Consider the following 24663-nt stretch of genomic DNA (forward strand, 5'->3'; position numbering starts at 1 on the left):
TCCATAAAGCATGAAATTCACCGAAGGTTTGTTCACCTTCAGCATTGAACCTGGTTGAGAATCAGCCCTTGGATAATAAGACTACACCATTTGATCTGAAATGCGTGACACACTGTCCATGTTGTTGACTTGAGTGGACAGAGATTTCCGGCTGTCTGTGCTGGTTCTGGTCCGTATCCTCTGTGTTGGATTTTGGTCTTGGCCATAGCAGTGGCAAGAAAACGCTGCTTTGAACTCTCCACGGAACTTCCCTGAGGAAGAGAGAATAACCAAGAGTCAATTTTATCCATGTATATATGAAAACAGCATTGATTAGTAATTCAAGTTAAGATTGGATTCATTATAAATATGTAATATCTCATTGATGCTTGACTTTGGCACACGATAACTAATAGTGCATGCCTGTGGCTCAGGAGGTTGAGTGGCTCGTCAGGTCCACTACAGGGTTTTGATGGTTGTTTGATTCTCGGCTCATCCAAAGTGTCCTTGTGCAAGACACTTAACCCAAAATTGCCCTCAAGAGCTGTACTGGCAACATGAGAAGAGTGTGTGAGTGATCGACAATGGGCTACGCGTGGAAAGAGCTGAATGAAGGTGTGAATGTGATCTGTGCTGTAAAACCCTTTGAGTGACCTTGACGATTATCCGTATTAAAGCCATACAGATCTAATTGTATCCTTATTAAAATGTGAAATCCTTTTATAAAACATACACTCATGAGGAGTTTAAAGCATTGACTGTGCACCGGAAGACAGAATGAGCTCATACAACTGGTCTGAGTGATGAGGATGGTTATGAACTTACCGCTGAGGAAATTGTAGATGATGGGATTTGCTGCACTATTGGCATAGATGAGCCAGTGTGAGAAAGTGAACCATGCGTACACCGTCTCTCGGTCATTGGTGGTCTTGAATGTCCCAAGGACTCTGCAGGTATAAAGACGGGCAGCTTAGTTTCTCCTTTAATATTACAATATGAATGAATTTATATCAAATTCAGCCAAGCAAAAATCCAGAATTCAGCACTATCAATATACATGACTCTAAGGGGGGCTCATAATGCAAACAGAAGACATCTAGTGCTGGGCTCTGCAGGTATAAAGACGGGCAGCTTAGTTTCTCCTTTAATATTACAATATGAATGACTTTATATCAAATTCAGCCATGCAAAAATTAAGAATTCAGCACTTTCAATATACATGAGTCTAAGGGGGGCTCATAATGAAAACAGAAGACATCTAGTGCTGCTGGTCTCTCCCTCTCTCTCCCCCCAGCCCCCCCTTGCTTCTGTTCCCTGACGCAGCAGTGCCTGGGAGATTTGTACCTTTTCATGACATTGAGCACGCTGATGGGCAGGTAGCACAGGGCGAAAACAAACAGCACCACCATCAGCATCCGAGCTGTCTTGCGTCGAGCTCTGACCTGTTTGATCTCGGCGCAAACCGTGCTGGTCCTGACCCTGACAGGCTCTCCGGGGCCCGGCACCGGGGCCGAGCACTGGATGGACCGCCACTTCCTCTGCAACACTGATGTGCTCCCGGGAATCTGTTGGTAAAATATGCGCAAACATTAAGCAACTGTAAACACCCCAGGGGAACTTCAGTTCAGGGTGAGCATCAGGTTTAAAACGATGGTTTAAACACGTCAGATGCATGACATAAATCAGTGGAAATTCACACCTGTTGACACCACAGCTTGTGACATATCTGGATATACGCCAGGACCATGAGACATAAAGGTGCAAAGTAGGTGACAATGAAGAAACAGGTGTGATAAATCTTCGGGTAGATCTCAGCTGTTGGGAGATAAGCAAATCAGGGTTATAATCAGTTTGAAAAGAAATCTGCATGATCTCTCATGAAGATTCACCTGCTCAGATACTGCTACGCCTGTTCCCCACACAAATACATTTACATTTAGTGGCAGAGTGAATATTTTAGGCTTGTGGCACTGGGGTAAGATTACAACTATGTCTTTGTAGCCTGCTTGGAATTTGAGGATTAGGAATAACCAATTAGTGTAGTAAATGTAATGTTATCTGGCTATTGTAATGCTAGTTTCAATACGATGTCCAGCCCCCTGACAATTTGCACATAAATCTCATAAATCATAAAAACTGATGCAATGCCAATCAAGAGCATGTGAAAAGACTCTTGTTAACTGTTTGAGACTGGTCCATGAATAAGTTAGGAGACTCTCTGATTGTGGACTTTGAACTTTTACCTTTTGAATCCGGAACACAAATATTAGAGAAAAGCCAGGACATTTGTTGACTTGACTTACTGTCGGGATGATATTTATTTTGTTAGGACGAACAACAAGTAAGCAGAGCACTCTTTTAGTTTAGGTAGTAAATTCATTGTCTATTTAAAAAAAAACTTAAATTAAGGCTTTGAATGGGAAAATGATTCAAGCGTTTTTAACCGTACTGTAATTTATAAGCATTAAAACCATTAAAAATGTTACATTATTAGTTTTATTTATTTATCAATAAATATAAGCTGTGAATATATTGTCAGTCACCTGCAAAGTTGTCTTAATCAGTTTTTCCTCGGAGAAGCATTAGGGAGAATATGACGCTATCTAATGACAGTTGTAAAGAAAACACTTATAACCAGGGCCGGGTCTAGGCAGGGGCAAGAGGGGGCCTGGCCCCCTCAAATAAATGTTGTGCCCCCTCAAACTAAATAGGGTTAGGGTTAGGCACAATGCCCCCTCAAGATTTGTGGCTGCCCCCTCATACATGCCTGTCTAGACCCGGCCCTGCTTATAACAGAGAAAATGTCATTATTTAGTTTGTATGGGTTTTCCTTTTGTTTGCCTGACAATCATCTGATCCACACTCCAGTCCAATAGGTGGCGGTAATGCGCCTGTAAACTAGTTTTACTAACCCCCATTAAACCCACAAGAAGAAGTCCACTAGCCTCAGATCTGTAGTTGTAAACAAACACAAGTCGTCCCTCAGGTGTTAACTTCTCAGGTATGTCACTGCTACAGTTCTCATGTTGTCATGTAGGCTCAGGGTGTTGGGAGAGTGTTTGTGCGTTGACTTTTGTTGAGTGTTGTTGTGTTAGTCTACAGCACAAGTGTGTGACGGCCATGTTGTTTCTTCTTCACATTTATACACATGATATAGTTTGAGCTCTTTATTGGGTATTTAGAGATAGCAGTGAGTCGTGTGAACATTTTCACAGTCACAGCTATAATTCACTTTCTAGCAATGATATTTAATGATATCTGAAATGTAGCATATTGCTGCATCAGCTTCGTTGCTCTTTGTGTTTGGTGAAATCATTGCAGGAAAGCTCTTGTTAAATAACATCTTCCATCACTGCCTTGATTATCTCTCCTCTATTGTCTGCGGAGAAACTCAGATGTATTTTAAAGTGGGCAGTGGCAATTTTATGGTATTTTGTTCACTGACCTTTGCCGCCATTGTGTTTCTAAGCAGAACAATTTTTCAGAGGTATTCAATGCAAAGTCTGCCTTGAATACCAAAACTGAAAGAAAGCAAGAGGTTTTAAAGCTTTCTCTTTGCAAGGTTCTCCTCCTCTGAGGTCTGTTATCACACTGGCACTCTCTCTCTCTGTCTTATCAGAATCACATTTACTCTCCTCTATTAGGCCTTATCAGCCCAATGAAAAGGTCTGCTGCCATCATTTTAATATCAACCGCCAGCTAAATGGCATCAGATGTGTACAAGGATTTCAGCGCACAGAATGACTAATGCTCTCCTGAGGGTTGTATCTCTGAAGGAGGCAGAGAAGTATGGTCTAAGTTTTAATTTGTGCCCCTGTTACAGCGTTTCTATATATTCAAGGGGGATTAGTGAATACTTACCTCTCCAATGTTCATCACACACCGTGAACAGGCTGGTCTTGTTTGTGAGTTCAGGCAGCAAGCTGCTGCACTCCATCACAATAGCCTGCGGGATCATGATGATGCATGACACAACCCAGATGATCACGATACTCTTGCGAGCCCTCTTGGCAGTGCTCTTGAACATCAGTGGGTGGCAGATAGCGTACCAACGGTCCTGGGCTATGCAACTCAGCGTTAGGACTGACACAGAAACAGAGATGGTCTGGAAAAAAGGAAATAATTGCCAATTATACAGTCCAACTATTTCAGGGGGGGGGGGGGGGGGGATCACAACGAAGTAAACAAATAACGCCAGGCACAGTTCCACAATGCGTTATTCGAGGTAGATTATCCTCTAGGACAAGACATGACTAAAATCCACATATTGGTTGGAGTCATTACAAGGTGTTTTAGGACTTTGGGCTTTTTTACCTCAGAACTCTAGAAGCCCAACATGTTTAATCTGCCCTTGACTATTGGCATTTATTTTTAACTTACAAGGCCAATCAGAATGATTCATATTCACCAAAACACATTGGTTGCACTGAATTTCACAGTATGTGACTAAACCGCTGTGGAGGTCAGGCACAGAGTGTATCCAGTGCTACAGAATAATAATGACCAAATAGCTATAACTGAAATCCACCAGGCCCTGCAGAGTCCCAGATATGTGTGAGTCTGAGTGCATATTATCACGGTTCAGCTGTAATGACGGTGTGCGCTCAGCAACCAGCTGCCTCCTTGCTCTCTTTCCTGTCACCTTGATGGACACCCGGTCTGCTGTCACCTCTATAATTGCCTTGCTCAATTGGAGACTTTGCAGAAGATTTCAATCGTGGATCTGTGAATGAGGCACCTGATTCCTTAGACTCTTCCTGTGTCGAAGATGCTCTTATCCGGCTCCAGCATGTTGCACATGCTTATCTCCAGGAATTTCACTGCATTTTAGATTGTGGGGTGGGGGGGAGGAGAGTCCCTTCCTTTGGGAAATAACATCTCAGCTCTATCACTTCGAAATGCTTGGCTTAAGGATGCCTATGGTGTACTAAATCACGTTTGCTGAGTATTCTCCTTTATTTAAAAGGCCTAAATGAGGGGGGGAGATTGCCCTGTAGGTGGAAAAGGACAAGTCCTCAGATGAATGTTCTCTGAAAATCATTAGCACATTGACAGATATTTCGAACGTGATGTGGTGGAGAAAAATCTTGTAAGACACTAAAAACGCTGCAACCATGGAAGATTAACCCAGTCTGTAGGTTTATACACACCATCACCATTTAAGATATAACAAAAGGGACAGTCATTCTGTGATCTTTTTATTATGTTTGGCAGGAATAAAAGCATAAGTCTATTGATTTTTATTCATATATTATTTTCAAAGGCAACAAATTGCATGAAAAAATTCAAACTAACAATAAACCGATCCAAGTAGCCGTTTGATAAGGTGGATTCCCCTGTGCCACAAAAAAAAAACATCTCACCAATCAGTGAGATTTACTGTGGCATTGTTCCATTTTCAAGAACGTGGGCCCTGTAGTTCATTTTAAGACACACCCACACACACAAACACACACACACAATCCCGCTGAGAACTGCAGCACATTGCTTTTTGACATTACTTATTCATTTGTTGACTTGTTTCATCCCTTCACTACATCAGCATCACCAATGCATGTGGGCTTAGTGACATAGAAGGGTAATGAAGTTATAAAATGCATTGTTTGTTTTGTGCCATTAAATGGAATTTGGTGACATTTCGAGAGACGGATAAAACCTGCAATTTCAAGCATTTGAGATCTAAAGAGGGGAACTTTGCCTTTGGAACAGAGAGCTCCATTTCTTCACTGAATAATAGTCTTTGCTCTATTACTCAGTTGGTGATTTTCATTTTCTGCTCAGTCGCCATGCAAAGAGCTGTAGGGGAGGGAGGGTGCATAATAGCGAAGAGCGCCAAGCTGGCTCATTACAAAGACACCTGAAGTCAATCAGTCAATCAACAGAAAAAGTTAATGCATGTTCTTAACCATATCTTCCCTAAACAACTATATTGGATTATAAAATATACAGATATAAAATAATGGACACATACATTAGCATATACATACTGAATTGAATGTGTTGACTATGAAATCTTTGTGCAATACTGCACCAGTTGCTAATCATTTACAAATCAAGTTCATAAGAAAGTCACAAATAAAACAGAGTAAAAATCGACTTCACTATTTGAAAATGTCTTCACCTTAAGGCTCAAGTTTTAAAGACAGACTACTGTCACAAAGGCTCCTGAATGGACCTTGCGGTGAATTATTTGGTCAGCTGCTGTTTCAAGATTAAGTACGAACTCTTTATGTTCAACTTGAGAGGTCCTTAATATAAGTCGAACAGTCGTACAGTCAACCGCCCCAGCACATTTACTAAATGATTGATTGATTAATGTGTCCGAGAATCAAATGTAGTTTAAAAAGCAACACTTTTGTGAAGCTGGTATTGGTTTGTGACTGAAGATTCTAATGTCCTATTATTCTACCTGCTGAGGAATTATAATACCTTATTAGAGACTGCTGTTATGTGAATTTAAATGTTGATCCACTGAATGTTATGCTATCATGAGTCAGTCCATCTTTTTTACTCACTCACTTTGGACCATGGATTAAATTTGTTCTTTCCCAACAAATCCTTATTAAATGATGGCACAGTCTCCTCTGATTAGTTCTTTTTTCCTTTAGGAATCATAGTGCCATTGGCTTTACAATCTAATACTGCACAGCAGAGGGAGACTGGAGATAACTGACAGCTAAGTTCTTGAGGTTGACGAGGCAATACAGCACTGGGGCATGGAAATACAACCAAAATGTCACATAAAATGTGCCTAGAACTGTCTCTGGCTTCATAAAAGCAGCGAATATTGATCAGTTACAGAGCTGCAGCAAACAGCAAAGCACAGAGCATAAAATAGGTTGAACGTGACCATGAAGATAAAGTTCAAATTGATTTCTAATCCTGTGCCCTAAGTTGTGATAAGGGAGGTGATCCGGCAGCCGGCACAGCACAAGAATTCAAAAAATTGATTTGTTTGGAATAAATTCAGTTCATGTAATCTAGTTGGTTTTGCAGCTGCTTCCATTCAGAATAGCCTGTGTACATCAGATGTTTTCAGATACAAGGTTGATGTCAAATTCGCTTTGACATATATTTGGTCTGTGTATAGAATATAGTAGGAATTGTTGGTATCATAGGCTTTGTTTGGGATAGTGTAGTATTTCCATTCACTCAGTGAGGATGTATAAACAAATGTGGTCGATAGTGTCATATGAATTGGTTGATTTTCTCTCAGCAGCTGGAGCAGAGGTTGTAGGAAGAAAATATATATTTAAAAATGGTGGTGGTGAAAGTCTTGCCCAAGGTGTTAAATAACCGAGGGATACCATCATGGTTATACTCTGTGCACAGCTCACGGGATATGAAAAAAGTGTTTCTTTCACCCCAAATTATAGAAACGTTCACATGTGCAGTGGTTTATATGTGCTGACGATTTTCTAATATCCCTGGTGGAAAAGATGTCGGGGGTTGATATCTTACCTGCAGATAAGGCACAACTTTGCAGAGAGTGTTTCCAAAGAACCACGTCTCTGTGATGTCCACCACGAGACTGGCAGGCAGGCAGATGATGGTGACCAAGACGTCGGCGAAGGAGAGATTCACAATGAAATAGTTGGTCACGGTGCGCATGTGCCGGTTCTTCCATACTGCAAAACAAACTAAAAATGGTGCACAATCAAAAACAGCAAGAATAAATACAGGGAAATATTTATCATAAATATCAGTCTCCCAGAATATGCCTGAATTGTGTAATAAAGTTAAATCGGAATCCATTCAGTTGATTTTGCGTAATGCAGCTATAAATACAACTCCAGATGAAAACATAACCTCCTTTTGCGGAAGTAATAATTTTTTTGTTTATTACAACTTGAGTGTCAAAAGGTTTGTGCAGTCATGTCGGCCTGCTTAGAAAAATCAAATCAGAGACACATGTATCATTTTTATAATGATCTCTCATTGTGGGTGTGTGCACAACAAGTAAATTGGTCTAAATTGTATGAATGGGTTTGTGTTGCTTCCATGGTGCATACAACAATCTCCAGCCGGCTTTATCTTTCAGAGCTGGGGCTTTTAAGGAATAGAAGGAGAAAAGATCACATTTATAGAAGCATCATTGCTTTTTCTTTGTTCAGTATACAAGATGAAAACAGAGCTGGGTTTTGTCATTTCATGGAACCCATTACATTGTTGTTCACTAACTGCAAAGACAAATTTGTGCATCATGCACAGTCACAGCATGTAACTGGGACACAGTTGTTACAGTGTGTTACGTGGTTTGAAATGCACCAGTAACTGGTGAAACAAGTTGTTAATTCTGACACTGAAAATGTTATCTGTCTCTGAAAAAGGAGCTGAAATGAATTTTTCCCATTGAATGATTTATTCGCAGGAGACAATAAAACGCTGACTTCCCTGTAGAAAGTAAAAGTTTTCATCCGGAATGATGATTTTCACACTCGCCTCAAATTCTTTTAACTGTTTCAACTTCAAATTCAACCAAAAGGTTTTCTGCTGGCAGTCAAACTTTTTGCTTATTCCAATTTTTTGAACACTGGTGAAGATTGCTACGAAGGAGAAATGCTGAGTAATTTCTCATGTACCCACCTGAATCCTGATTTATTCTGCGAAGGAGTGAAAGGATGAAATAAATCACCTGCAGGTGGCTGCATGACCTAGAGAGCAACGGCGGGCATGAATGGAAATCACCTCTACAAATTAGGGTTTGTAATGAGGCAGAGTGCGGAGACTGGTGTGGATCCCAGGTGTTCAAGAGCTGGAGAGAAGAAGCCCTCTGCGCTGACTTCAGTTGAGTATTTGTCGACAATTCCAGCAGACGCAGGGACAGTACTCAACCTTTCCCATTTTTAATTCAGCTACTTCACCAGTGTGGTCATTAGTCTGAAGTGTAAACAGCTCTCTTAGTGCATGTAGTTTTAGACTTGGGCTTTTTATTTTTTGCGGTTCTTTGTTTCAACTCTTTCGTTTCAGACTTACGTAAATACAGAGTTTTCTTCTGTTTGCTTTTTTAAGCCCTGAAGTCTTATGGGATGGTAACAATCCAGAGACTGTGGACCAGCAGTGGGTTTTATAATCTTCATCAACAAAGTAGACTAGAACTTTAACTATGAGCCACATTTGATTGTGAATATCAGCTCTGTAAATATGAATAGGTTACCACAATAACAGGTAATCACTGCGTCTGCAATATACATAATGAGAAACAATATGTAAAAGGGGCCAGGAGCCTGGGCTGGATTTGTGAGTGCCACTGTCATGGCATTTTCAGGTCAATAAAGAGGCCGACAAAGAATCCGTGAGACTTTTCCCCTCCAGAATCCAGTGGGAATTTGTGCTGTGAACCATGGTGGTCCCGAGCCTCATCAGCGGGGTTACACCTGAAGCCAGAGCTCTCAGAGCTAAGGCAATGCAAGTGCAATAGAGGGTGTGGGAATGGTTGATGTAATGTTGGATAGAAAGCTAATGTTAGTGAATGTTTGAATAAGTTTCAAAGCCATGCAATAACCATGAATAATAATGTCCGTTATCAAGGTGTCTGTTGGGCTGCAGTCGCATGTCTCAGTTAATCTCCCAGGTTAATTGACTCTGCAGTAGACTTAGGTTTTTATCGATTCTGATCAGTAGTGATGGAAGCATGACTATTTGCGAACAAGCAAATTAGACAAGACGGCGAGGTGGTAGAGCTGTCTGGTGACGTTGAGCTTCACCCACCAGGGAAAAAAGTACATGAGTGTAAAAGAGGTATAAGAGAGTGTGTGTTATAGGGAAGTGCCAAAGGTAACACTAGACTTTTGACGATCTGTGTTCTGGTCTTATTCCAGTAAACACCATTTCACAAGTGTTACGACCCTGGATGTCTATGTGTTACTGTCTATATATGTTACTGTTCTGTTCCTCCTCCTAGTGTGTGAGCAGTTTTCTTGAGTGAGTGTGTGTGTGTGGGTGCCTGATTGCTAGCAGGTTGAACCTGCTGATTGGCGTGAGCCGCCTGATTGATGCTCCAGGATTGGCCAGGGTGAAGAGAGGAACCTACTTGAGCCACTGACTGACTGCAGTCTTCCTCTCTCCACCAATTCTCCCAGATCCAACTGGGACCAGTGTCAGGCTAAATTATTGTTGTGTCTCGTATGTATAAAAATAGAAAAACTGTGTGTGGTAGCCCTGTAGGAGGGAGAAGCCATTTTCTTTTACCCTTTTTTCTCCTGTGTTTTGCTAATAGAAGAGTTAGGTAAGCTTTTTTTTTTTTTTTTTAACATTTTTGGTTTGTAGAAGGAAGGTAGGGAAATAAATTATTTTTGTTTGTTGTGTTGGCCTTCTCTTCCTCTGAAGTAAAAAATAAAAAGCTACCCTTAACCTAAAAATACCTTGTGACACTGGCCTGCTTGGGAGTGGGAGAATGGGAGAAGCACCACATGTTATGTCTCTGGTTTCCCCTAGACCAGGGGCGTAACACAAGTCTGATAATTAACCTATTGGCATTTGATTAGATGGCGTAATTTCTTTATATAAATTAAATGACTTCGAGACGTCCTAATGGGATGACTCATCTGTCAGGATCGGCTTGGCAAGGTCCAAGAAGGTTTGAAATACTGGCTGGTGTAATGAGGCATTATTAATTATTTTATTTTTTTTTTTATTAATGTGATATTAAAAGCACCATTAATATATTTTATCACAGTATGGTCATATAATTCAAATAACAGCTCAAACATATTTAAGCGTATCATTTTAATGATTGTACACACAGAGGAATGAGCAGCTGCAACACAAACAGGCATGTTGTGTTTTCTTCTGTATTGTACATCTAATGTAACAGTAATTTGCTTAGGTCAGACACACGTTTACATATGCGACCTACTGTGTGTCATTGTCTCCATTATTGCCCCCCCCCCCCACACACACACACACGATGCTACAGATACTGTAGACATGAAAACAAAGAAATACTATACACCCCTCCTTATCTCATAGAGCCACACATGAAAGAGTTCTAGATAAACTCCTGTGGATGACAGGATCCGCATTAATGCGAGCAAAAGCATCAGAGCCACCAAAATTCTACTTTCACTCAGACTTAAGAATGAGAAGGATGATGCTGTGGGTGCCACTTCCAGATGGTGAACTATTCACTCAGGAATGCTTTTTTTTATATATATTTGTGTGTATATGTTATGCCTTACTTTGGTCTACAGGCTGGAAAAACGAGTCACGTTTTTCTTGCTTTAATGTGAGATCACAATTCTGCCTCACAATGGTGTTTTCCATATAAATGGCTTCTGCATTGACATGATTGTGCCTTAACAGCTCCATCTGCTTGTACTTAGTTGGGATATTTAAGATTGAATTATGTTCCACAAAACATCACTAGATGCTTTATCTCTTGAGTTTATCCCGCAGTCTGTAAAAAGTCCCGGGTGAACTCATGCTGAAAGTGTTTGCAAAGACCACTCCACAAATCCAAATTTTTCACATTCACTCAGGGTGTGACTTCTTACACAAGATGCAAAAGAAAAAAACTTGTTGTCTTCCTCAAGTATTTTGGGAGCACAAAACAAACTTAGGCCAAATAGATAAATATTTCTAGATATTTTGCCGGTAGTATTGTAAGACAAAGTATTTTTAACAGTCATAGAAAATTGTAAATTGATCGGGAAAATATTCTATGAGATAATAAAGTCATATGTTTAGTATTGGAGTCACAGTGTCTGCACAGCTTCTAGGTTTACTTTCCCAAGAGGTTTAACAGTGTTAAATAAACACTGTGCTGAAATCGCTGCTCCCGCCATGAATAATGTATAATGGGTCGTTTGATTGAATGTGGCATTAAAAACCACCTAAAATTCTTCACTTTGAGCGATGACTGGCCAGTCAGAGGGGAATGAGCTGTTGAGCAAACCCGAGGCAGGGCAGTGCAAGGAGGTGGAGACTGGTGGAGATGAGCTGGTTATGAAGAGGTGACCTGTATGACAAGTGTGGCCCGCAGAGAGTCGAGCAGATATACAGGTATATGCTGCCTCAGTGTTTATGATGGCAATTTGCATATACTCCAGAATATTAGGAAGAGTGATCAGATGAATTGCAATTAATTGCAAAGTCCCTCTGTGCCATGAAAATGAACTTAATCCCCCAAAAAACATTTCCACTGCATTTCAGCCCTGCCACAAAAGGACCAGCTGACATCATGTCAGTGATTCTCTTGTTAACACAGGAGAGAGTATTGACGAAAGGCTGGAGATCACTCTGTCATGCTGCTTATTAATGGCCCTCGAGCTGTTTTGAAAAGTTTTTTTAATTATTAACAAATTAATTATTAAAAAAAAAAAAAAAAAAAAAAAATCGTGCTGGGCGCTCTTATTTTGAAACCGCGCGCCGCGATCTCAATACGAGGCTGGGGGTTGCAACGATAAACAGATAGCACTCCAGCCCACAGACCGCTCCAGCCCTCCCAAACTCGAGGCAGACAGTCCATCTCAGCAGCAGTCAGTCACACGTATACCGACCGGAGCCGTAATGGCATGCTCCAAATTTGCCCCAAAAAGAAAACTGGACAGCGAAAACCGCCAGTTCCAACCAGAGTGGACAGAAAGGGTTGCGTTCTTTCTACCACCGTCCAGCACTCGCCCTCTGTGCTTAATATGTCAAGAGTCTGTCGCGGCAATTAAACTTAGCAATGTGAAGCGACACTACGAATCAAAACACAAGCATTTTGAAGAGACATTTCCGCAAAACTCCGAGATCAGAACAACAAAATTAAATGCTCTTAAAGCATCATATCAATCATCCAACCGAATCCTCCACACTTCTGTGACAAAGCAGCAAAAGGCATCACAGTGCTCCTTTAGAGTAGCGTGGGTTTTGGCTAAGCACATGAAGCCATTCACAGAATTCAGAGGTAGTGAAAGAATGCATGATTGACGTGATGGACACGTTGCTTGAAGGCAAAGAAAAAGATGAAATGAAAACAAAAATTCAACAAATCCCACTGTCTGACTCCACAGCATGCAGACGTACTGAAATGCTGGCTGGTGATGTTGCAAAGCAGCTGTGTGATGGAATAAAAAATGCAGAGTGCATTTCCCTTGCTGTGGATGAATCCACTGACACTAATGATAAAGCTCAGTTGATGATATTTGTGAGATACTTTGATGAGTCAAAAAGAGAGTTTATTGAAGATGTGCTGGGCATGGCAAGCCTTTCTGGGCAGACGAGGGGTGAAGACATTTACAATGCAATAATGGCAGTGCTGAATGAAAAAGGAATTGATGTGAAGAAAATTGTGTCAGTGGCTACTGATGGGGCGCCATCTATGATGGGCAGAGAGAAGGGACTAGTTCAGCGCCTGAAGCTTCTTCACCCTCAACTCATTTCATACCACTGTATAATTCACCAGTCCATCCTTTGTGCAAGTCTTGGAGAAATCTACGCCGAAGTCATGAACACAATGATGAAGCTGGTCAATTTCTTGAGAGCATCATCTGCACTACAGCATCGCTTGCTGCGGTCATTCCTGACTGAGGTCAGTGCTGAATTTGATGACTTGCTTTTGCACAACAACGTCAGATGGCTGAGCAAGGGCAAGGTCCTGGAGCGGTTTTGGGCCATTAGGAATGAACTACAACTATTTCTGTCACAACAAAAAAGTGCAAAAGCAAAACTGTTCTTGGATTTCCTGCACAATCTAGAAAAGATGGAGGCTGTGGCATTTTTGACTGACATGACATCTCACATGAATGACTTGAATCTGAAGCTCCAAGGGAATGGCAACACTGTATGTCAGCTGATATCAGCAGTGCGGGCATTCCAGAGGAAACTAGAGCTCTACAAGGGTGACTTACAGGTGGGCTGTTTAACATTGGCTGCCACACATCTTTATTTTATTATGCCATTTTTGTCATGCCATTTTAAAATAATAACAATACTACTACTACTAATTACTATTACTACTACTACTACTACTAATATTAATAATAACAATAACAACAACAACCATCATCATCACCATACTCATGATCAGAATCATTGTCCTAATAACAATAATTTGAAATGCCAATAATAATGACTATTTTTTTATTGTTATGTACAGGAGGAATTGCTCCATTTCCCCAAACTTTTGGAGCAGACCAAAGAAAAAGATGCTCATCAAAAACACATTGCATTTGTGGAGAAGATGATTGAGAACTTCAGAACAAGATTTGATGACTTCATTCTTGGAAACCAAATCCTCCTGTGCATTGGAAACCCATTCCTTGTCAGAAATGTGAGTGAGTTCACTTCAGAGGCGAATCAGGTATTCCCCTGGATCCAAGCTGCAGCACTCCAAACTGAGCTGATTGACCTGCAGGAGAATATCACACTGAGGGAGACTCAGTGTGACGTCATCATCCTGTGGACAAAAATGGTAACTGCGGCCAATTTCCCCCTGCTGAATAGGATGGCAGTGCACATCCTTACAATGTTTGGATCCACATACAGATGTGAATCTGCATTCTCAAAAATGAACTTCATCAAAAATCAGTACCGGAGTCGCCTAACCAACGAGCACGTGCATCAGTGTGTCTCCCTGGCAATCACACCATATCAGCCCAGGTTTGAAGCATTGGCCAAAGAAAGCAGAGGCCAATTCTCCCATTAAAGGGGACATGTGAGAAATGTGAAATAGTTTGTTAAACAAAGCACAAAAATGGGCTGTCTGAAGGCTTTTTTTTTTTTTTTTTTTTTTTTATCTTGAACAGGGTTATGTTTGGTTTTATTTAGTTATTTTTTTTAATATATGCCCAAATTAAAATTATATTTTTATTTTAGGAAAATTTTTTTTTTTAATAAAAAGGAAATGTTATGTTATAAAATGTTGTAAATGTTATACATATGTTATGATACGTTATCGGACGTACACGGTCCCAATAAATGGCCCCTTGAGTCACTGAAAAAAATTTTTGTGGCCCCTCATCATTTCTACTTGAGTACCCCTGGTATAGGGATTGGACTGCTGAGGACTGGGGAAAAATCGTTTTCTCTGATGATTCCCCTTTCCGATTGTTTGGGGCATTCGGAAAAAAAATTGTCTGGAGAAGAAAAGGTGAGCGCTACCATCAGTTCTTCATCATGCCAACATTAAAGCATCCTGAGACCATTCATGTGTGGGGTTGCTTCTCAGCCAAGGGAATGGGCTCACTCCCAATTTTGCCTAAGAACACAGCCATGAATAAAGAATGGTACTAAAAACATCCTCCGAGAGCAACTTCTCCCAACCATCCAAGAACAGTCTGGTGATGAACGATGCCTTTTCCAGCATGATGGAGCACCTTGCCATAAGGCAAACAATTGATAACTAAGTGGCTCGGGGAACAAAACCTAGAAATGTTGGGTCCATGGCCAGGAAACTTCCCAGACTTTAATCCCATTGAGAACTTGTGGTCAACCCTCAAGAGGCGGGTGGACAAACACAAATTCTGGCAAAACTCCAAGCATTGATTATGCAAGAATGGGATGCCATCAGTCAGGATGTGGCCCAGAAGTTAATTGACAGTATGCCAGGGCGAATTGCAGAGGTCTTGGAAAAAGAAGGGTCAACAATGCAAATATTGACTCTTTGCATAAACTTAATGTTATTGTCAAAAAAAGCCTTTGACACTTAATTATTATTGTCATTATACTTCATTATACCTTAGTAACATCTGACAACATGTTACTAAGATCTAAAAACACTGAAGCAGCAAACTATGTGAAAACCAATACTTGTGTCATTGTCAAAACTTTTGGCCACAGCGTTACAGGCAAATATGAGGAGATCCTGAAGCTCAAGAAAATAAAACTCACACTAACAAAAAACTACCATTTCAACAACTCCTTACTGTAAAACAACATCCATGTATTTGACGCTTTGAAATGTTGTTCCTGGTACACAAAATCTCCTGTAGCATATTTTTGACTTAATTACTTTATCTTGTGTGTAATATCTGGCAATGTTAGCATCACTATCACCCCCGGCTCTATAAATCTGTTTTTCTACCTACAATGTCCCCAATTTGCTTACTGGACGGAGTGGCTGGATAAAAGAGATTTCTTCCTCTATTGCTGCCATATGAGCAAATGATTTTGCCAGGGATTGATCTTCAAAGCCTTGTCTCTGTCTTGCCTATTGTTGATCTCTCAATCTTGAGTTTTATTAAAATCTAATGCCAGCAGGACAAAGCCGAGCAAATTTGATCAGGCAGCCAAAAACGCAATCCAACCAGAAGTGCATGTTGTTTTGTTTCCACTGGATGTTTAAGTTTTCATCTGTTTGTCAAATGATCAAATAGTAGGAGAGCTGCTCTCGCATGATTAGTGGGTTGATCTTCAAGCAGATCTCCATTGCTGTGTTAATAATGCTGCTGTCAGATGTATGAAAGAGCCAGCAGCTACTCTGGGGGAACAAAACGACCACCTTTCATACAACACCCTCTAATGGACAACAGTAACATGTATGTGACAAGTGCTTGAGAGCCCAGTGTACTGACTTTAATTGTATGACCCGGTGACAGAGGGCCATTTGAATCAAATATATGCTGATGGTAGTAAGTCAAATTTACATAGTTTTTTTGTCAATGTGACATTTCTATTATGTCCCTACAGCTCTTGTCACTGAGTCCTACTGCAAATTCTACTCGACTACTCCAATCAACCACCATATTGAGTTTGTACACTAAGTTTGAACCAATTTCCCCTTTTCTACAAAATAACCTCTGTTACACCAAATTCACATTTCAAACATGGGACTCTTCTTAAATTGATTGGAATTATTTATTTAATCGCATAATATGCATTTTTAGTGTTGACGGCGAACAATAAGCAGAAACTCTTCAGGAACATAATCACAATCTCACAATGAATACTGGGAGATGTAGTGACACAGCTATTCATATACCATAGAAAGAGATTGTCTAACAATTGCTCAAAATGCTCCTGTGCTCAGTTCCATTGATGCCGATTTTTCACGGTCATTCCAAAGTGGATAAGGCCTCAGTGACATTTAATCATATATATGACATTTTTATGATTGCATATAATGACACGTTGAGAGCAGTTAACTAGAATAAGGTAAATGGAGAGTTAAAGTTAAATGTGCATTGTGTGCACCTATAATTTCCATCAGGAACAGAAGAGAGAAAATGTGTTCGGTTTACTGATTGTGGCTGTGTTCTGACTGTAAGATGGTTTCCTATATAAACATTTATTCTCACAATGTTTTCAACTGCCCAACAGAGAAAAGGGTAAAATAGTTTTGGTTTACAGCTAAATTAATTCTGACCATTTTTTTTAGGAACATTTTTAATCCAACTTCCTGCGTAGCTTCTTTCTCTGAATATCTCTGCTTGAGTACGGATAATAAACTTCATTATAGCAGCAAAAAAAGTTCCTTTTTAGATTAGTAAGATGAAAGACGTTCCCATGTAAAACTTCAATTTTCATCAAAGTCACTCACGATCGGTTAATTCAAAAGATCCAGAGAATTCATCTTAAAATCGTTGTTTCCATTGTAAATGTTGAAAGCTAATGAGTTCATGTTCACTATCAAACCAGAGGAGGGAAGGTTTCTCAATACACATCCACCTGAGGTTCACGTTAGAGAGAAAATGATTGACAGCAGAGTTAACTACACCCTCATGTTAATAATGACCCTCAAATAAATTTTCATAATAAGGTGCCAAAGTACTCCACACTGCTGTCCATTCGATCTGTTAGAAAAAGTCGATGTCTCATATAAAATACTTCATTACAAGCTTAATTAATTCCTTGTTCACAGTCAACACTGGGTGTCATGTTGAAGTGGGAATCCCGTTGAGCAAAACCATTAACTGCATCAGTGCCTCATGTCGTGTGCTTGTATAAAATTATTGAAAGTCAGAAGTAATTCATGTTATGTTCAAGACCGAGGCCATGTTCTCAGGCTCTCTCCAATTGTTGCATCGCTCTTTTTAGTTGAAGCGGCTGCAAACAGCTTGAGTGCAAAATAAAGAGAAGGTGAGATGTAAGCCAGATTGTTGCTGTTTGCACCCTTTCATGTGAGGTGACAACTGCAATGAGAAGCCGTCAGCTGTGTCTCTGAGTATTAGAGCCAAGCGTAAGAGAAAAAATGTGAAGAGACTTTGCATTTCGAGAACAAAAGAAAAGAGATATGTCGAAGTGTTGGGAATAAAGTTGAAGTGAGTCAGAGGGTGAAACATTCTTTTGTACCTTTTGTATGCCGAGAAGAACATTGAAATGTCGAGAATATACTTTAAATGTCATCAGCCCATATGACTGCTTCTATAAAATGGCTTGAGTTGTTGAAGCGGTGAAATTGACATTTAGAATAAGTACAATGAAGGGCTGCTCGATTAATCGAAATTTAATCGTGATTACGATTATGGGGTCAAACGATCTCCAAACTACTATAATCGAGTTGAAACGATTATTTGGCTTCTTTTTTTTTAAAGAGACATGCGCAATTCAGTCCTTCCCACAAAGCATTCAGCGGGGCAGCTGACTGGCTCTCACTCTCAAGCAGCAGTAAAGTGAAGGAGGCGAATTGTGTGTGGTGATCGGCGGTGAAAAAAACAGCGGAAGTGGAAAAGCAGGGAGGGCAGCAGCAGACCATGTAGCGGCCGCGCAGCGCACCGCTATTCTCAAGCGCGCTCCCGCCTGGCTGTTCAGACCGTCAGACCGGACCCGCATTTCTCCGCGCCGGTCAGTCGGTCAGAGAGTGTTAGGGTTGCCATCATTAAGGGTTTGAATAACCGGGCACCGATAGCCTGGTTTCACGGAGGAATAAGACACGCAGCCGTCATCGGCGTTTACCGGAACCGGAAGTGATTAAAAAAAATAAAGCATAGACTTCAGAATAAGGGCACCTATTAATAATCGTTTAAATAATCGTGATTTTGATATTGTCCAAAATAATCGTGATTATGATTTTTTTTCCATAATCGAGCAGCCCTAGTACAATGTGTTGGGTCCTAAAAGACATTGGCCTCATTCACAAACAGTGTTTAAACCGTGCGTACGAACGTTTGACGCAACAATCTGTGATTACGCACAAATTTCCTCATCACATCATGAGCACGCACAAATGATGAAGGGCGGCTGTTCTAAATAATTTAAACACACCCTTTTCCCTAACTGCATAGTTTATTAAAACTCAATTTATTTGAATAAAATTGTAGATGGACAGCAATCATTTAATTTACCAATGCATTGACCGAATGTGTTAAATAACTATGAAATTGACGTCCTTTCTTCCTCATCTCTTTAAAATCCACCTGTTTTGAGAAGTGTTTGTGTGTCTGCTCATCTGTCTCTCAACTGATAACTACATGTATTTATTTATTAATCAATGATGTTGGATCAGGTCAACAGATCATTCATATCAATCAATCAATCAATCGATCAAATTTTATTTGTATAGCCCATATTCACAAATTACAATTCGTCTCATAGGGCTTTAACAGGGTGTGACATCCTCTGTCCTTAAACCTCAGCAAGAGTAAGGAAAAACTACTAAATCCCTTTTAACGTTCCAGTCACTTTACCTGATGTCTTGACTTTGCGCTTCACTTTACGTCTTGTGTTGTGTAGCAGATTTAAACGTGTCTCTCAAACTCGAGAGAATTAAATTAACACTAATTTTTCTTAACTTGTGCCAGGGTCTGAATCCCATAAGACACTTTCTGCCTCAGTTATTGCAGCCCAGGCTTCATTATTTTTAAACAGCTTCCCTCTGGACGACACACTACAGAAAGGTGTGTCTTTTGTGGCTTACCCATCCGCCACAATGATTTCAGTTTCTGCTGGGGTGAAATTCTTATTATTTACCTTTTGGGGCCGTCTCTTATACAGTAACTTTAACTTCTCTGCTCAGCACACCACTCACTTCATGATACACCAAAAGGAGTTCCTTATATGGAGAATAAAGATTGATGCGCACAAGTCCTGAATCCGGCAGCGATTTTGCGCACACACTTATTTTGTGCGCAAAGTAAGACATTTCTGTGCACATGTTAGTGAAAGAGGCCAATTGTTCTGGAGGAATCTGTTCAGAGGGAGGGACGTCACAAGCCTGTAAGAGCCTGAAACAGATACTATTGGACTAATGCAGCGAAATTGATGGTCACATCGGACACTTTCATAGTAAGTCTCGACTGGATTTGATTGACCAGACGACTCGACTTATTTATTCTGAAAATGCTAAATCCCCCCAAAAAAACATCCTTTCTTTTTTCTTAGGCCTGACCTTAATACTTAGGCGAAAATAGACGAATGCCTACGTTGATGAAATAAAGTGCCAGCACTCAACCTCTATCCCCTGGCTTTGTCAGACAAATATATGCAAATTTCACTGGAAACAAAAGTTAATTCCGTTTGATGGACATCTACACTACCGGCAATATTTATTGAACCTGCGCTTTGTACTATGTGAACATCGCAGAGCAACTAGATAAGATAAATGCATTGTTAAGCATATTTTGGCATTTGGACATAGTCTGTCAATGAGTGGGTGAGAAGACTATTGCCCTGTCCCAATTCACGTCTACGTTTTGCTCTTGGCCGTGAAGGAAAAGCGATGTCCCATTTCTCTATTGCTGCTAAGACATGTAGTGGACTCCACAGATCCTCAATACTTTCTCCAGAGGAGGCGCATGTGTGATCACAAATGTCTGAGTGAGACGCTCTCTGCAGTTTCTCCAGACTTTATCCGTCTAGCCTCCTGGTATAATGTCCGTAGAAATCCAGGATAAGTCGATGTGAGAACACAGCAGGGGATCCCTGCTGGGTTCACCTTGAGAAAGTAGGGGGGTTGATGACGCTTCTAACATGGGACAGATGCGAAAATGAAAAAAATGAAAGAAAACAAATCTCCCGGTGCTCAGACAGCCAGGGCTAAACCCCACTGTAGTAGTGTGGTGGTCCCGATCTAGACATCTGAGGAGCAGGAGAGAATAGTGGACGTTTCCGAATGGAGGACAATGTGGTGGTTTAGGGATTTTGTTTCAACATAGACTTGAAAATTAGTGCAGCTTTCCAGATTCCAAGTGGTGGCCAGTGGTGACCATCTTGGATTAGAGGGTGTTCAATTATTCAAATATGAGACGTCGGACAATGGGCGACTCTACGCAAGTCTTGGCCCTGCATGGTTCAAGAGAGTTTGAACCATTACGTGGCAGTATGAGCTAGGGCTATGCAATTAATCCAATTTTAATCGTGATTTCGATTTTTGGGTCAAACTATCTCAAAACTAATATAATCGAGTTGAAACAATTTTCTGAAATTGCATGCCCAATTCAGTCCTGCCCCTAAAGTATTCAACGCGGTCCTGCTGACTGGCACTCCCTCTCAAGCAGCTGTAAAGTGAAGGATGCGAGTTGTGTGTGGCCGCACCACACACACTAGAAATACTATATAAATGCATCATGTTTTCAAACTCAAAAGTAATTGTTTGAATAATCAAACAATAATAGTATAAATTAGTATATAATAATAATAGTTGTCCAAAATAATCGTGATTACTATTTTTTCATAATCGAGCAGCCCTAGTATGAGCCATGTTCAACCCATTAAGGCAGATTTTTTTTTTTAGAGAACCGTCAGAAATGTGATTATTAAAAACAGAGTTAATGTATTCTATCAAAAAGCAGTCATCATTCTATTTAAAAAAACACAACTAATTGCGCGGTATCACTTTAATCTTACTGTGTCTGCAGGGATGACAATTTGAAGCACTGAAATCCACAGATAAAGCCTTGAGAGCTGAGGTCCAGATGGATCCAATTGCAAATGGGAAATGAGCAGGGTGTTGAGGTGGTGCTACCATTTTCAGGGTAGACATTTTACCCTGTTAAGCATTTTCCTCAAAGTCTGCTAAAGTGCTTTTCTTTAATCTTGATGATTCAGAAAACTATAAACATAAAACACAATTGAAGGGGGAAATGACATGAATGAAACTAAGGAAAAAGATCCTCAGTCCTTTGGGTCAATCTGTGAATGGACCCTCACCCCCACGAGCAGTCGCTGGTACATTGTGATACTGTTTCAGTCTGTATCATCAGATCATTAACAGACACGCGGAGACGTGCGCGCTCTGGGACTTCTCCTCATGGAGCTCCCTTTATCAGCAGATGCACCGCTGCGATCAAGCTCATCGTCAAAGGAAAACTCCAGTGTTTTAGATAATTGTATCCATGTAACATTGAATTTAATTTCACCCTGCAGCCATCCGCCCTTTCATGAGAAAAAAAAGTTAATAAAAGTGGGCTTCTGTATTTACGCAGGAGCGATTGCGCACGGATGGTGAGAGAAATGCACCAAGGATAGAACTTACCAAGCGAGTTTCCAATGAGTGAAACGAAGAACACGATAATGTAAGCCACAATGAGAACCCACTCGTACTGCTTGGGGTGCAAGTACTCGCTCCAGATGTATCTGAGAAGTTCGTCGTCCTCATCCACGGTGGATGGGCGCAGGTGCAGCTCCGTGCTGTTATTGGCCACATGTGCAGGAGATAAACAATCCTCGCAGTCCACGTTCCCAGCGAAGCCAGACATCTTCCCGAGGTGTTGGTGCTTCTCCCGCGATGCACCCCCACACCCCCCGCTATTACTCCGTGCGTCTGCGCTGACCGCGGGTTGCTGCGCGCAGGCTGCAGATAAGGGGGACGTGCCACTGTGGCGCGATGATAACTCGCTCCACAGACTCCACACACTCCACGGACCTCGTCAGAGTGACGCGGATTCTCCCCCTGCGTCTCCACCACCGTCGGGCCAAACACCAACTGATTGTGGCGAGCAAGGAGCTGTGAGCTATACTTCAACAGCCAACCCTACTTCAAAGGGAAAAATAAATAGGGGATAACAATGGCATGGCGGGAAAAAACCAGAGTGAGGCAGGGGAGTATAGGAGACAATCTCAATTTCTTGGTTTTGTGTGCCTCAGACTGCTCGTGGATATGAACATTATAAGGAAGGTTCACCCAAAACTGAAAATGCACTTATGATGTGCCCACCCCTATGCTGATGGAAGGGTGGGTGAATCAATTGAAATAAATGGTAACCACTTCAAATGTAAAAAAAAGAAAAGAATAAAACCTAAGATGTCCCTATACTGCTCCTGTGGTGTCATCCAAGTGTCCGTAAGCCCCTGCATTCCAGTTCAACTTGAAACAGCATCATTTATACCATGTTTTTAGCCTCAATGTCCTCTGATCCACGTCTCCAGAAAAGGGAATAACAGCGGACATGTAGGCTGAAAACACGGTGTAAATGACGCTGTTTCGAGGAGATTTAGGCCGTCACATTTACTTCAATTGCATTGGATTTGGCTGCAACGCTGTTCACCCCTGAAACTCCCAACGGGTTTTGTGGACTCAAAAACCTCACCCACCTTCACATAATTGGTGCATTTTAATTTTTGGTTGAACTATCCCTTTAACGTATTCCCACATAACGTCCCATCTCATTTATATCTCTGCAGAAGTTCTCTCTAGAGTTGTTTTTTATTTTTAATGGATTCGTGGCCCTTTTTTTTTTTAAAGGTTTAAATACTTCCAATACGTTTTGTATGTTGGCGGTCCATGTATTTTATATTAATGGAGTCAAGTCGATATAGAGCTGCAGCAGCGTCATCCGTTTGAAATTCAGTGCAGAAGTCCACGAAGAGCCTCGACACGAGGAATGCTTACAGAAACGGGCTTCTCCAAGGACAACCAGATGGCCGATTCGTACACTCAATTAACCTACATGAACAAATTGCATGAGCTGAACACAGCAGTGCACTTCATTAAAATAATGGGTTAATGTGATTTAAAATGTTGAGATAGTTTCAGGATTATGCCTAATCTTTTAAACTAATTTAAGGTTAAAACATTAGCTTAAAATTCGAATCATGATACCCTTTTCTTTTGTGCATTCACTGACACAAGCTGCACACTAATGCTGCAGTACCGGGTATCATGAGTCTGCACAACACCTACTGGTCTGGTTGTGTTGATGCAGCAGTGTAGAGTGAAATATGATGTTATAGAGTGAGAAACGTGGCCTCTGGTGACTGAACTGGTGGAAACCTGCCGAAAGACAAATTGGAAAAAACTAACGTCAAAAAGGATCAATTCACAAAAGGGTAAAGGAATTTTTGTTCATCCGTGCATGGCTCTGTATATATGGTGCAGTGATGATTTTTCTTTTGTCTGACTTACCTTCACAGCCAGTCAGATGCAATTCTAAATCATGTTCTTATATCATGTTTAAAAATGTGTTTAAACTCCCTCAGTACATTGGGAGAAGACAACAGGTATTTCCCTTTTTGCAGATGTCCTTTACTCTTTTGTATAAGTGGGACATGTCTAATTTCCCCATCAGACGATTCCTATTATATATGCAAAAGACGTCTCCTGTCTCAGAAGGTTATTAAAATGGCATTCATGCTCACTCAAAGACTTGTCACGGCATAATGTATGTGATGCAGACATTTTCAATGTCAAGTCTTTGTCTCTTTTATTCAATAGGTTTCTTCCACAAACGCTGAACCCGTCAAATAATTTTCCATTTGTTTTATCCACCTATCAATTCCACAAAAGTCCGTCTGTCTGTCGGTATTTTGAACGCTAATCTTACAAATGTTGATCTAATCAGCTTCACTTTTCGCCTTGGTATTGGAAATTGCCCGAGTGCGTGC

The 24663-nt window shown here is 40.8% G+C and overlaps 1 protein-coding gene across 1 annotated transcript; it reads right to left on the reverse strand.

Moving 5' to 3' along the window:
* Window positions 1-81: 81 nt before the first annotated feature.
* On the reverse strand, window positions 82-22538 carry hcrtr2 (hypocretin (orexin) receptor 2). The gene is made up of 7 exons (XM_053435951.1): window positions 22316-22538; window positions 7441-7619; window positions 3841-4084; window positions 1679-1794; window positions 1324-1544; window positions 805-926; window positions 82-251 (listed from the first exon to the last, which is right to left on the reverse strand). The coding sequence occupies exons 1-7, from the start codon at window positions 22536-22538 to the stop codon at window positions 82-84; spliced, it is 1275 nt and encodes a 424-aa protein (XP_053291926.1).
* Between the last annotated feature and the right edge of the window lie 2125 nt (window positions 22539-24663).

The sequence above is a fragment of the Pleuronectes platessa genome, chromosome 12 (genome assembly GCF_947347685.1).
Source record: "Pleuronectes platessa chromosome 12, fPlePla1.1, whole genome shotgun sequence".
NCBI lineage: Eukaryota > Metazoa > Chordata > Actinopteri > Pleuronectiformes > Pleuronectidae > Pleuronectes > Pleuronectes platessa.